The sequence below is a fragment of the Parasteatoda tepidariorum genome, chromosome 10 (assembly GCF_982258835.1).
Source record: "Parasteatoda tepidariorum strain Cologne lab strain chromosome 10, Ptep-v5.0, whole genome shotgun sequence".
NCBI classification, from domain to species: Eukaryota; Metazoa; Arthropoda; class Arachnida; order Araneae; family Theridiidae; genus Parasteatoda; species Parasteatoda tepidariorum.
In genome coordinates, this window is record NC_141764.1 from 14,056,857 (window position 1) to 14,072,772 (window position 15,916).

At 31.3% G+C, this 15,916-nt stretch overlaps 1 protein-coding gene across 1 annotated transcript in view; it reads right to left on the minus strand.

Annotated features, from left to right (window-relative positions):
• Window positions 1-15,916, minus strand: part of LOC107446009 (uncharacterized) — a 45,903-nt gene that overhangs the window by 18,022 nt on the left and 11,965 nt on the right. Inside the window, exons 4-6 of the mRNA XM_043043856.3 lie at window positions 13,708-13,980; window positions 8,812-8,896; window positions 3,468-3,645 (exon numbers count right to left, since the gene is read on the minus strand). Of these exons, the coding sequence (XP_042899790.1) occupies window positions 3,468-3,645; window positions 8,812-8,896; window positions 13,708-13,980 (536 nt within the window). The remainder of the gene's footprint in view (window positions 1-3,467; window positions 3,646-8,811; window positions 8,897-13,707; window positions 13,981-15,916) is intronic.

Consider the following 15,916-nt stretch of genomic DNA (forward strand, 5'->3'; position numbering starts at 1 on the left):
ATTTGTGCTTTTTCTCATAGAAACTTATCTTCACAAAAAGTGGTAAGAAATTTATTCTTTGATTCTAGCATCGATACAAAGATAAACAAAGATCAAAAATTTATTATTGCATCAATTTATAATATTTTAATAACAGTAATTTAATTAATACTTTGAGAAATAGAAATCATTTTGCTTAAAGAAATATTAATTATTGACAATAAAATAGAATTTAATTTACAAATGAACATTAAAAGAGAAACAAGACTTCCACAATCAATAAAGATACATAAAATGTTATTTGTCATTATGTAATTATAATAACTAGATTGTCAAAAGTTTAGACTCAATATATATACAGTGGAACCTATTTAAGAAGTTAATTTTTTAAAAAACCAAATACCCTAATGTTAAATTTACCTTTATAAGAAGTTTTTTTTTCCAGTTTAATAAGTTTTCATGGGCTTCTAATTTTCTTCCTTTTTTAAACTTATTTAAAATGTCTTATTTAGTTTTACTTTTCTGTGACAAAAACTGATACCTGGACTATGCAAAATTAGCAAAGACCACGGGCTTTCTTTGCCCCACCATTACACAAAAGAAGGTGATTCATCGGAAACAGGTGTGGGAAAAGGAATGTGAACCTTTAGGGTGAACAATGAAATGTGGGGAATCACTTGGACATAGTGTCCACTGTAAATGAAAATCGGAAAGCCTGATGACGTATGCACTGCACTGCTGTATCCAACCTGATGGGAAAGATACATCAAAATATTTAGCAGCATCTCATTGGTAATATTTTTAGTGTGAAGGTTCATTTTGATTTTAATCTTAAATGTTGCAGAAAAAAATTTGATTTTTGTTGAAAATGTCCTGTAATTATTATGTAATGTTGTGTAATTTGTTGAAATGTCCTGTAATGTAAAATGTCCAGTAAAATTTTAATAGCTGTTGACAGCAATTCTAAATTAACAAGGGCTCAAATAGCGAAAAATTTTAATCTCCCCGTTACTACGATAAATTGCATTATTGCTAAGAAAGACATCTTAAACTCTGCTTGTTCCGGTACTTCCCAGAAAATAAAAATAGTGAAAAGAGGAAAATATGAAGATGCTGAAGGAAAACTGATGATATGGTTTAAACAAGTAAGATGTTCGAACACTCCTGTCAACAGAACTCTACTTTGAGAGAAAACCTTTGAGATTGCGGAAAAATTGAACATTGATTTTACGCCTTCCAACGGATGGATAGATCGGATGAAAAAAACAATCTGGATTAGTTTATAAAACAATTAAAGGAGATTGTAACAGCTTTGATTTACAAGAAGCTGAAGAATGGAAAGCAAAATTACCAGAACTTATTTCAGGTTATCAACCAAAGGACATTTTTAACATGGAGGAACGCAGACAGTTCTTCAATCTTTTACCCGATAAAACGTATGCATTTAAAGGTAAACGTTGCCATGGAGGGAAAAACAGTAAAAAACATTTGACACTTTTAGTTAGGGCTAGTATGAATGGTATAGAAAAATTACCGATTTTATTACTTGATAAAGTGAAAAATTTGAGTATTTTTAACCTTCAAATGTTTAATAAGTCATTTCTTTCCACTCCCAACTTCTTAAGTGGGTTCCTCTGTATGTATGTATGTATGTATATATATATATATATATATATATATATATATATATATATATATATATATATATATATATATATATATATATCAGGGTTAGGGTTTTGGAATTCCTAAACTGGTTTTAGGCAGGACACGTGGGTTTTACTGTCCTAAACTGTCTTAAAATGTCCAAAACCTTGAATATAGGAAAAAGGTAAAAAATCAACATGTATAACCATAGTACACATAATAATTACATAGATGGCACATAATAATTACATAATGATACTTTTTATACAATTTGCTTTCACTTATCAAAGGAAAATAATATAATACAATAGGAAAAGATTAATAACTTTTGAAGCTCTACAATTCATTGAACAACAAAAGTGAATACCTTATCCTTTAAACATGCTTTTAATACTGATAAATTATGTTTTTGCAAAAGGATAAATAATGAAATATTAAAAATAATAATAAACGTTTTTTAAGAAAACAAAAACTTGTCTTCATTTTGTTATTTTTCATAATATTTTTTTTAATTGTGACATAACTTGAATAAAAAATTTTGTCCAAAACTGTCTAAAAAGGGGTTTTGGAAAGGACGGTTTAAACCCTGGTTTAAACTGAGATTAATCTATTCTATCCTAAGCCTTGCCAACTCTTTTAATTATATATATATATATATATATTCTCTTTACAAGATGCCCTAAAATAATTGATGATGATTTTTAAAAAATTGACAATGACTAGGTGGTGACAAACACCAAGAAAGAAAATTTCCCGAATCTCACTAAACTTTATAGGATGGTACAAATTCTATTGTTTTTCTTTTTTTAATTCTCTTTTAATCACATACTTATATACAGAATACGTTTTGCAAAATAAATGTTTAAAAAAAATATTACAAAAAAAAATATAACAAATAGATTAAAAGTAAAAATTCAGGCAGATAGTGGTAAAGTGATCTAACAGATCAAATGTAACTGTAAAAGTAACTTTAAGCCACAGTGTAAAATATTTGTTGCCAGTTAACAAACATTTTTTCTATTTATTTCCAATGCAGCAGGCAATACAGACATTATCCTAACACCGTACAGAGATCAAAAGAATAGAGAAATACAAATACAGAAAGAGATGAAATATACAAAAAACAAATCAAACACAAAAATTAAATCAAGAATTTAAATTGAATAAAAGGTCTCTGGCCTCCCAGTCTCTGGAGTAGATACAGTTCCTTGTGAGAACTGAACAGTTGAGGATGATGCTCAGCATTCATCGTCGCACCACTGCGGCAGCGGGGGCAGGAAGGATTATCCACTATTTTAAGACGGAAAAGATGAGCGTATAAACATTTGTGCTTGGTAGCAAGACGAAAGGAAGCTACAGCACTGCTTCTTGGACAATTGGGGAGATTAAGGATGTCATTTCTCCATGATTTTTCTATTGTCCGTTCCTTTAGCAATGATATATGTGTTATCTTAATTGCATGATAAATCATTAATGAAGTGAACTTATAGCTAACCAAGTTATTTGGGGCTTGATTAACAAAGCAACCTCTTTTTCGTTGCCGGGGATACCACAGTGGGATGGGATCCATTGTAGGGCAATCGTTTTATATTTTTTACCCATCTCTGTCATTAAAGAATCTACATTTCACAATGGACAAAAAGTTAGGGGCTTGAGAGTAGTTGGCAATGGCCAGAATCGCAGCTTGGGAATCTGAGAAGATGACAGCTTGATCGGAAATAGAAGGACGAGCATTTAAATGAGTTAAACCTACTTTGATTGCCTCAACTTTACCATCAAAAGCGGTCTTGGCTGTTCCCAACGAAAGATAGTTAGCAAACATAAGAAGCGTACATACATACCTATGAATGAAGCACCTAGATTCCAAGTATGACATGGCTGAAGAGATTTGTGTTGCCATGTGCATAAGGATGATTGCATTTATACTATCACGAGTCGCGCTACGAAGAAAATCTAAAAGGTTTCCATGCTGCATAAACTCTGTTATGATATAAAACGGAGGTTCACGAGTACAAACACCTGCAAAAGATAAACAACACACTCTGTTCAATGCATATATATATATACAAGGACAAAAAAAAAGAATTAAAAAAAAGAAAGAAAATTAATAAGTTTTATTTACTGTGGATAAGGTGCAAGTATATAGAACTCATAAAATAAGTTCAAAAAGTAGAGAAAACATGGAAAAAATTACAGAATAATGAAAAAAGAAAAGAAGAAAATTATTTAAGAAAAAAAAATGATATAAACTCTTCACAAGCTCAGACGGTTTTATCCGCAAGCACTCCTTTTTGAGGATATAATAGTGTGAGCTGATGAAGAAATTATATATATTTTTTTCGGATTTTTATCCAAAACAATTTTTAATAATTTTCTTCTTAACTTCTTTCACTATTCTGTAATTTTTTCCATGCTTTCTCTACATTTAGAACTATATATATATAATTTTCATCCTGTGATATACGCATTATTATTTATTAGAGTTAGCTAGCCGGAGTAGCTCTGATGGCATTTCCTCGCAGCGGCTGTTATGTTATGTCGCCAATATGGTATAGCATGTAATTTCTTGTTCACATAAACAATAGTCAGACGGTGAAATAATTTGGATAATATATACAGGGTATTGGCTACATCTTGGATTTTTAAATTCATGACTTTCCATGACTAATTCCTAGAATTTTTCATGACTTAACAAAGTTACTATTTTCTCCGACAAAAGCACAAGAAATTTAAAAAAGATTTCAAATTGAAAAAAAAAACAGAGTAAAGAAAGATTTGAAGCAATAAAATAGCAGAAAAAAAATAAAAAAGCAAATCATTTTTTCCAGCAGAATCATATTCTAAAGATACTTTTCTTGTTCATCCAAAAGGAAAGAAGTACTCCTGACATCTCTGTTCTTATTTCGGAATTAAAAAAATTCGCCAATGACTGGCTAGCTATAGCTAGAGTTTTAAATTGATGAAATAAAAATAAATAATTACAAAAATTCTGAAATCACGGAAGTTTAAAAGATAATTCGCTCTAGAAACAGGGTTCCCCCTCTATGATGAGATTGAAATTCAAGGACTTTCCAGGACTTTTCAAGGACCAACAAAATTTTCAAGGACCTTAATCTAAGACCAATTTTAAAAATTATTCTCTTCTATTTTACTAGAAGCAACAATGCTTGTGGTGGCAATAATTAATTTCAAATGTAATACCTAAATGCTTTCCCTATATAGAGAGAAGAGAGTACATGTATTATGGACAACCATTTATATTTTTTTAAAAACAACCCTACTGGTTTTACATATTAATTCACAAAATCATTCTCAGCACAATCTATAACTAATGGTAATGAGGTGTTAATGGTGAAATCCTTTAATCCTGTTTATTTCCACGTGAAGGCTGCATGAAAGACAGAGCTAAATCTTAGGTATTCCATATTCCATGACTATTCCATAACCTCCTCCTCTCCTCTATTAAACATCGTTTTTGAAATTATAAAATTTATTCATCCATAATTTACACAACCTTCTCTAAATGTTATGCAGCAACAATTCTTTCTGAAAATAAAAATTAGAAGAAACATATCCCATTTTCACTATGTTTAACATTATTCGTTATGTGTAATCCACAACTACCAATGAATATGACTGGTGGGAATATTTCTCTTTTAATTCACACTGAAGCTTCTCATAGAATTTCAAATTGACATAGGGTCCATCCATGGATAATTGAAGTATTTTAGAGAGCTTTTAACCATCATCCATGCATTTGTAAAAAGAGAACAAAATATTTTCTGCAGTTCCATGACCCATAAATTGGGAGGTAAGATACTTAGTGCAAACTTTATTATCAATTCCTTACCATAATGTCCATCTGCTTAGATTGTAGAGACCGATTTAACGTCTCATCAAAGAGTACAGTGTAGCAATCAACATTCTTCAGCTCATTTATAAGAATCCCTTTGAAGTATAGTGCCAATCCAAAGGAGCCCAAATAGGCTCACTTTGTGGCACTACAAGAAAATTGTCTCGCTATACAGCTATCAGCAAACATTTTGGAGAACAATTTACTAATCCCTTCAATGGAGTTATATGAATAATTACTAGTGATGCACTTCAGACACCAGAGAATTTCAGCATCAAGCACATTCCTTTTAACCAGATAAGAAGACAATGTTACCTCGGCCACTAAAGTTTCTGTTTCACTTGGGGCACACGATGTTGAAGGAGTATTTACACCAGATGAATTAGATGTTGATGTCTTTGGAAAAAGAGAACTCAGGGCATGAGACTGCTTTTTTGTTTTACCTTTCTTTCATGTGTGATTTCAGAGCAGATTCTTCCATTTTTGCGATATCGATCTCCTTCATGCATAATCGGCATTTGGCTCTGAACTTATTTTCGGGCATCGATAAAATCCATTCCTTACAAGCTGGATTATCCATCCATTGGGGATTAAAATAGCACTTCCCAGGCATAACTAGTCTAAACTACATAACACAAATACGAAGCCGTGCCTTTGCGAATACGCTTTACAATAAAGTTTTGAAATGACGCAATAAAGTTTTGAAATGACGTAAGGACAAGTGTGGATGGCAAATTTATTGAACGGCAAATTTATTGAAAACTACAAGGTACATATTGTTACGAAATTCGAGAGTATTCCAGTTTCGATAAGAAAAAAGAAGATCTAAGCATATACGACAGAAGATGAAGTGGAGTCTCGCCCCGGACGCATTGATTGTCTGCTGTGCTCCGCGCGCTTGGCAGACACCAAGATGCTAGGCCCGGTTAGATACGGTGGCATTTAAAACCACGTGAGAAAGCTCGGGAACAAAACAGAACGAACGAGAAAAATCCTCGGGTGTTTTATAAAAAGGGCCGCCGGCAGTATTGGAGAAATTCAAGGACCTAAGACGTTTTTCAAGCACTTTCAAGGACCTAAATTTAGCACAAAAAAATTCAAGGACTCTCAAGGACCGTGGGAACCCTGAGAAATGTTTTTTCTTTCATTTTTGAAAGAACACCATAACTTTTAAAGACCATGATAAAAACATTTTATATTTTATTAAAATATGACTGTGAGTAGGGATTTTATTACAAATTCAGATATTCCGAATACCGTGAAATGGGGGGGAGGGTATTTTTAAATTTCATTTTAACAAATTAGATTTTTTAGCCACCTAAATCCATGACTTTCCATGATTTCCTTTTAAAAAAAATAGTTAAAATCATGACATTTCATGACAAATTTTGCTCAATACCGAAATTCATGATTTTCCATGACTTTCCAGGCGCACGGATACCCTGTATATTGTTTAAAACTAATTAAAAAGTTAGGATAGGAGGAGGGGTTGACGAATTAAAATATTTTAATACAGCTGTGCTTTGCATTCGACTTGGTTACCATTCAAGTTTATATGTTGTGCTAGACAATTTTGAAATGTGACCAAAATCGCTAAATGTCGAGCATTTTCATTTAATTTCAAAAATATTCTCTCTCACGCTTAATCATTTACATTCTTTTAAGATTTGTTTATATTATCAGAAATGTTGAGAATTGGATTTAGTTTATTCCATTACAATTAAGACAAGGTTTTAATGTTTAAAATTATTCTATTATTGTTCTTTTTTAAAATAAGAAAAAATTCATTGAAACTAAGCAGAATGCTTATTAAATAAGCTATTATCTTAAACAAAATATGTCAGGACAAAATCTGAAGTTCAAGTGAATATAATACAATTCTGCTATTTTCTAGTTGCTTAGTTGCAAGTTTAATTAGATATAATGTTCATCAACTTTTTTCTCTTTTTTTGTAGCTTTTTTCTTGTTCTACGTGAATATTCATTTAATGGTTATTTTTTATTTCTTCACTATAGAAATATCATTTATATTTCTTTTGTTGTGATAAATCAGCACTGCACTATATTTTACAGATAAATAATAACAATTATTTACTAAATCCATAAAGTATTTCTATATAAATCAAAAATCATCATTTATGAGTAAATGAAAGAAATAATACAGGATGTGTAGCCATATTTCCAACAAAAAATAAGCACTTTTTAAGCACAGGGGTGATTGTGAGCCCAACTAAAATATCCTGAAAATTTCTTGAGAAAAATCATTAATGACGCATTTCAAAAATAATGGTCAAAAATAATTGTCTTTATAAACTTAAATCATTGATATTTTCAAAACATAAAATTCCAAACAAGTTATATGCATCAAAATTTAGATGAATAATTATGTATAAGGTTACTTTTATCTCTAATCAAATTTATTATTTTATGAGGAAAAAATATTTACGATCCGGAAGTTTCCGGATCATAAATATTCGGTTAGTGAATTGTAACAATTAGCGAAAAATCCGGAAATCTGAATTTTTTCCACAGCACAATCGTCTTTATAGGCATTTTAAAAAAATATTTTTAAGCACTTTTTAAAAAAAAAATGCAAGAAAGAACATATATTCTAAAAATATTTTCATATTTTCTTTCTTCTCAAATAAAAATTCATCTATGTGTTCATGAAATTAACAAAATGCCAAAACTTTTTCAGATTACTTTTTTCATGCGTGATTACAACAATCCTTGTCATTGGATCCAACTTAGTTAATGTGTCCCCTTGAGTAATTCATCCAACATATAAAATGATAGACGCTGTCCCATCGTATGGATGATCACGGTAAACCGAAATTTATTGTGATTGAATGAATAGTGAAAACTTTGAACTGAACATTGTGAAAACCATGCTTCTTAACGTAATTCAGGACAGCAATCATCATGACTAAGAAAAAGTCTTATTTTGGAAGAAAGAAAATTAAGCACTTTTTACAAATACTTAATGAAAGAAGCCACTTAAGGGGGTTTTTAAAAAAGGAAATCAAAAATAAGCACCCTTAATCAATTTTTAAAAATTTAATACTATACAAATTGGATATAATGGTCATTATAATTATTATTTATATTGAGTTAATATATTTCAAACATTTGAACTTTATGCTATAATTAATAAGCCTATTTATTTTACTAGACAGAATAAAGTACACTTTAAGGAAAATAAATACAGATTTTAAAGATAGAATTACTTAAACTTAGAGTAAAATAATAAATAATATGAGTAACAAAGAAATGTTGTATAATAATTTTTTTGATAGGATAAAAAAGATGTATCATGTAGTATCATGTATTTACCAAGGAGTTGGACTAGATTAGGATGCTTCATTTCCTTCATAATGGAAGCTTCTTCAATGAAGTCCTTCAGAGCCATTGTATCTTCCTACAAAACACAAAATATTATGTCCTCAAAAACTTCCAACATTTTTAAAAATATAAAACATTTAAAAAAACACAAATTCATTTTTTTGCATTTGGCATCAATGGGTCTGTTTTGGCATCCTTTATAGAACATAGTTGGAGTACCTTTTCAATTGAAAAATTGATGCACAAAGAAACCAAAAATTATAATTTATTTTATATATTTATGAATTTTCCGAAATTAAAAAAGGGTCAGCAACATTCTCCCATTTCTTTGCCTGCTTTTTAAATAACATGATGTTAAAAATCCTAAAGTTTAAAAAAAAAAAAAAAGATTTCTTTTATTTAAATCAATATTTTTTTATTGTTATTAAATAATGTATCACTTTTTTAGAACATTTCATTTTTTTATCAGCACAAAACATTCAATTTAAATATTAAGTAATAAACCAGGGTTCCCACTCTATGATGAGATTGAAATTCAAGGACTTCCCAGGACTTTTCAAGGACCTCAACAAAATTTTCAAGGACCTTAATCTAAGATCAATATTAAAAATTATTCTCTTCTATTTTACTAGAAGCAACAATGCTTGTTGTGGCAATAATTAATTTCAAATATAATACCTAAATGCTTTGCCTATATAGAGAGAAGAGAGTATATGTATTATGGACTAAAATTTATATTTTTTTAAAAACAACCCTACTGGTTTTACATATTAATTCACAAAATCATTTTCAGCACAATCTATAACTAATGGTAATGAGGTGTTAATGGTGAAATCCTTTAATCCTGTGTATTTCCATGTGAAGGCTGCATGAAAGACAGAGCTAAATCTTAGGTATTCCATATTCCATGACTATTCCACAACCCCCTCCTCTCCTCTATTAAACATCGTTTCTGAAATTATTCATCCATAATTTACACAACCTTCTCTAAATGTTATACAGCAACAATTCTTTCTGAAAATAAAAATTAGAAGGAACGTATCCCATTTTCACCATGTTTAAAAGCATTATTCGTTATGTGTAATCCACAAATGCCAATGAATATGACCTGGTGGGAATATTTCTCTTTTAATTCTCACTGAAGCTTCTAATAGAATTTCCAAATGACATAGGGTCCATCCATGGATAATTGAAGTATTTTAGAGAGCTTTTAACCATCATCCATGCATTTGTAAAAAGAGGACAAAATATTTTCTGCAGTTCCATGACCCATAAATTGGGAGGTAAGATAATTAGTGCAAACTTTATTATCAATTCCTTACCATAATGTCCATCTGCTCAGATTGTAGAGACTGATTTAACGTCTCATCAAAGAGTACAGTGTAGCAATCAACATTCTTCAGCTCATTTATAAGAATCCCTTTGAAGTATAGTGCCAATCCAAAGGAGCCCAAATAGGCTCACTTTGTGGCACTACAAAAAAATTGTCTCGCTATACAGCTATCAGCAAACATTTTGGAGAACAATTTACTAATCCCTTCACAGGAGTTACATGAATAATTACTAGTGATGCACTTCAGACTCCAGAGAATTTCAGCATCAAGCACATTCCTTTTGACCAGATAAGAAGACAATGTTACCTCGGCTACTAAAGTTTCTGTTTCACATGGGGCACACGATGTTGAAGGAGTATTTACACCAGATGAATTAGATGTTGATGTCTTTGGAAAAAGAGAACTCAGGGCATGAGACTGCGTTTTTGTTTTACCTTTCTTTGATGTGTGATTTCAGAGCAGATTCTTCCATTTTTGCGATATCGATCTCCTTCATGAATAATCGGCACTTGGCTCTGAACTTCTTTTCGGGCATCGATAAAATCCATTCTTTATAAGCTTGATTATCCATCCATTGGGGATTAAAATAGCACTTCCCAGGCATAACTAGTCTAAACTACACAACACAAATATGAAGCCGTGCCTTTGCGAATACGCTTTACAATAAAGTTTTGAAATGACGCAAACGTAAGGACAAGTGCGGATGGTAAAACAGCAAATTTATTGAAAACTACAAGGTACATATTGTTACGAAATTCGAGAGTATTCCAGTTTCCATAAGAAAAAAGAAGATCTAAGCATATGCGACAGAAGATGAAGTGGAGTCTCGCCCCGAACGCATGGATTGTCTGTGTGCTCCGCGCGCTTGGCAGACTCCAAGACGCTAGGCCCGGTTAGAAACGGTGGCGTTAAAAACCACGTGAGAGAGCTCGGGAACAAAACAGAAAGAACGGGAAAGATCCGCGGGTGTTTTATAAAAAGGGCAGCCGGCAGTATTGGACAAATTCAAGGACCTATCAAGTTTTTCAAGGACCTAAGACGTTTTTCAAGCACTTTCAAGGACCTAAATTTAGCAAAAAAAAATTCAAGGACTTTCAAGGACTCTCAAGGACCGTGGGAACCCTGTAAACATAAAAGAATATATTTACATAAGATTTACCATAAAAATGTTAAATATAAAAGTCAAATTTGAAAAAAAATTAAAAATCTTTAGAAATATTTCTTTTAAATATGCATAAATTAATCAATAAAACTATTTAAATGTCATGTTATGAAATTATTATCTAGTAAAATGAATTATTGTTCCATTTATGAGAATACATATACATTTATTCGTTTAATATTATCACTAGTTAAGGAATACATTACACACATTTTTAAAAAAAGAAGATGCAGTCAAACCCTGATATTGTGGACCATCTGTGGACCAAGTAATATGTCCACAATAAAGGAAGTTTCATTATATCCAAATTGTTTGAAGAATATTTTGCTATGATAATTGAATTATTGACAATTAAGATTGCAATTTTTTCTTCTTTTCATTTTCTCTTAATTTTTTACTCCAGAAATGTAGATCAAATTAACAAAGAAATGGTGGTTCTATCACATGCTTGTTGCATAAGGAAAAAAAGTTACATGGTTTTTAGCTTTTTTGTATGTTGTGAAGAGCACTTTTGGTAATAATATGATAATAATAACAAATGAATAGTTCTGATAGAACTAAAATAGAATATATGCTAAGGAAGGTATTCTATTCCTGCTGAACATGGGAAATTTGAAAAAGAAAATAGCTTCACTTTCTCCCAAAAGAATATAAACTTATAGACACAGGTTTTATCTTATATAAATGATAAAAAGGTTTCAGTTGTATTAAATTTTACACAAAAATGATAACTAGTTTCATGTTTGAAAAAATAGTTTTTTTTAAAAGTCAATCAGTGATTTTTCTTTCAAAATAAATCCTAGTGATTTTAAGCAGGATTTAAATCAAGCATATTTGAATTGATGTACCTAGTCAAAGTCAAGATAAACTACAATGACATTTTTAAATTATATTTTAGTTTTTTGAAATAATAAAAACTGTTTTAGAACTATTTCAAGTTAAAAGATTATTAACTGCTTCCCTTGCCAATTTTTTTGAAAACAAAATACAAAAAATTAACATATATTTTTATTTTAAAAATGAATACAAGGAACTGAAACAAAACATAACACACAAGTTCTAAGTTGAAATTTTAATTTTTTTATAAGTAAAAAATATTTAATTTAGCATCAGTATACTGTCCCAAATTATCTCGGGCAAATGAAAAAAGTTAAATATTAGTCCTTCTATATGTTCACATTTTCATAATCTGAAAAATCATCAGCATCACTTTTACTTTCACTAGTGAGTCATTTTTTTTACTCTTTTTTCTATGTAAATTCAGCAACCATCGTATATGCAATTGCACAAAACACGTCTGCAGTCTCACAAACAGCAAACTTCCCAAACAATTGTTGGCAAACTTCCAACCACAGCAGATTATGATTTTTTTTTTTGCTTTCAGCCGGGTAAAAACGTGATAAAACAAAACATATTGACGAATTCTGCTATGAACAAGTTTACTTGGAATGATAAATATTTGCAATATATACATACCCGAGCAGTGTTTTCATTACAGAAAAAAAAATGAGAGAAAATCTCTCACCCTTTCTCAAAAATTGGGTGAGATCTCAAAAAGTTTAGTGAAATTTCTAAAAATTAAAAAAAACATGATTAGACTTGGAAAAAAATATTTCTTTAATTATAATACATTTTTAACATCTCCTAACTTTTCAAAGCATTGAATATTTTTGCTCCATCATCTTATGAAAAATGTTCTATATCTACTTTTTCATCAGCTTCTCTCATTAGGTTGCTCAAATGTTTATCAGTCATTTGTATACGATATTTTGTGTTAATTCGGTTTTGAGTGCTAAATGACGTTGCAACAGATGCTGAACAATTCGGAATCACTAAGTAAATTTGTAGCATTGAAAAAAATTTAAACGTCTTACATGAAGAAATCTTGCCTTCAGTGAACACGTGGTTGCAGAGAAATGTGTTCTGAAAGGTGTTCCGTCACTCAGGGAGGGGTATTGTGTTCTGCTGTTCGCACGTGTTCGAAACAATACTGGTAAATAGGGAAGCTGGATAACAAGCATCGATGTTGAAAATAATGAAAGATCAAGGAAGAGAAGTTAAACGGATTCTATTCAAAATGGCAGAAGACGAAATTTTTCCAAAATTCGCGAGATTCGCGCTCTTTGAAATTGATTAATAGAGTGTGCGATCTTCTCGTGTTAATCATTTTTTAATGCGAGAAAAGTAAAAAATAAACGAGATTCTCGCGCTGTAGTGAAAACACTGCGAGTTAACGCGGAATAATCAGGGAAGCAGTTAAAATTATTACAAAAAAAAAATAAAAAAATACATTTCTAAGGCAGAACTGGAATTGTTAAAATCCAGTGATTGGTGTTATTTTCTGAAGCAACTGAAGCTAATAAAACTAAAATTCTAACAAAGGAGAGTTACTTTGAGAGTTTTGACAGCCACTGTCATGTTGTAACGTTTCCATATGGCTTCATAAACATCTCCATATTGGCCACCCCCTAACCGATGTTTCATCACAATGTCGGTGCGTTCTATCTCCCACTCATCAGGTTCTGGGCTCAAGGCAAAGACGGTAGGCTTGTTCCTCTTGGGTGCAGGATACAAAAGAACAGTTATCAGGCCATCTGTATGAATGGAATGATGATGGACTAACTCGGCTAAGGTGTTGAATGGACACTCCGAGGTTACGAAAACCTAAAAAAAATTAATCCATCTTACATTTGTCGCAAATTTTAAAGTTCATAAAACACAACATATTTATCAGAATAATAAATTAAAATTATCAACTGAAAAAATAATAACCTATGGTTTTCCATGCAAGTAAATTTGTCTTTAGTGAGATACAGTTATCTCGTTTGAATTGAAACTCAAAGGAAACTGAAACTATACAAAATTCAAACTAAAAGAAGTATCACATTACATTTTCAGACCTCACAACAGACAGTTGGGATATTTTATTAATGAAGGGGTTATTTCAGCAGAAGCTGGTTTCAATTTTTTACTCATTCAACAATTCTTGGTGATACAGAATATACCATCGTATCAAAATTTCAGAAAATACGAGGGCTGTTTTTAAAGTAAGGGCTATTTTGGTGTGTAAAATAATATTTGACGTGTTGATCACAACGAGTGCTTGTGTCATGTCCTGGCATTCCTGGGAAACAACTGTGCTTAGTTACAGCTGTGTAGGTAATCTGCACAGTCAGTTCTGTATCATTAAAATATTCTAAATTAACAAATTGCCCACCATGAGATACAGTCAAAAATGCGTTTTTCTAGTCGGTAAAAACCTGTCTGCTTCATACATTCACCGGCGGATTTGTGAAGTTGACAACTTAATAACTTAAGGTAGGTCTCTTAGTGGTTCAAAACAAAAATCAGGACAATACACAGAAACTAAAATAATTTTAAGAAGGGTACTGAAAAACAATTAAAAAAAAATACTGAAATCCTCTTTAACTGTGCACAACTACAAAATAATTGGTGAAACTGAACATTTTCACATGAAAAAAAGTAAAGGTAGGATCAAGTTGATTAAAAATGATTTTAAAAAACTGTAATTTCTCATACAGTGAGAAATCTGGAGTTTGAAATTCCTTGACATTGGAAATAGAGTGCATAGAATATGGATAGATCAAAATAAGTTTTTTTTTTTTTTAAATTAATATTGTAGTTATTTTTTATGCAACAATAAATTACTTTAAAACTATATAATATATGATTATAAACTAAAGAATAAATGCATACAAAATTAAAAATGTTGAAAATCAAGAACAATAATCTCTGCATAATAAAAAAAAGTAAATATACACCAAAGAGCCATTACATTATGACCACCCTCCATCTATAACAATGGGCTCGACCAGGTTTTCAAGGTTTCTCGTCCAGGAACAATGTTCTCATGGGGCACATTAGGACCCATAATCCTCATAGAACAATCCCTGACATCTGTAAGCTACTTGAACATAGTTGCAGACCAGATTCACCCATTCATGGCAACAGTTTTTCCTGTGGGTGACGGTGTTTACCAACTGATCATGCACCATGTTATAGGGTCGAATCGTCATAGATTGGTTCGAGGAACATTCCAGTGACTTTCAAGTCATGTCTTGGCCCCCAAATTCACCTGAAGGTGATCCTACATGTTATTAGCTGGATGGTCATAATGTAATGGCTCTTCGGTGTAAGTATTTCAGTTTAAGATATGTATTTTTGTTAATGAATAAAAGGAAACACACATGTCAGAAAGTGAATAAAGTATAGTTTGTCTACAGTAAGAACTCCCCTCGCCACCAAGTCTTAGGCTGTCTGCTGTTATGGAAACAAGAAGGGTGCATTTCAGGGAGGGTAGCTTCTCTTCACTTTAGGGCTAACACAATAGACTGAAAAAAAAGATCCCCTTCTCTCGCCGACATGAGCCAAACCCTGTCCTAAACAATGATCCCACACCCCTACTTGAAATAGTTGTACCTCGTTACCATAGTCACTGTCACGGGTCCAGACGAATGGGTAGTCCCTGTGGCAGAATTTTTTTGAGCTATCTGAGCAAAACTCTCTAGAACAATTATCGTTCTACAAGATACTTTTAATAATAACAAACATATATGTTACTAATTTCAAATATCAAAAG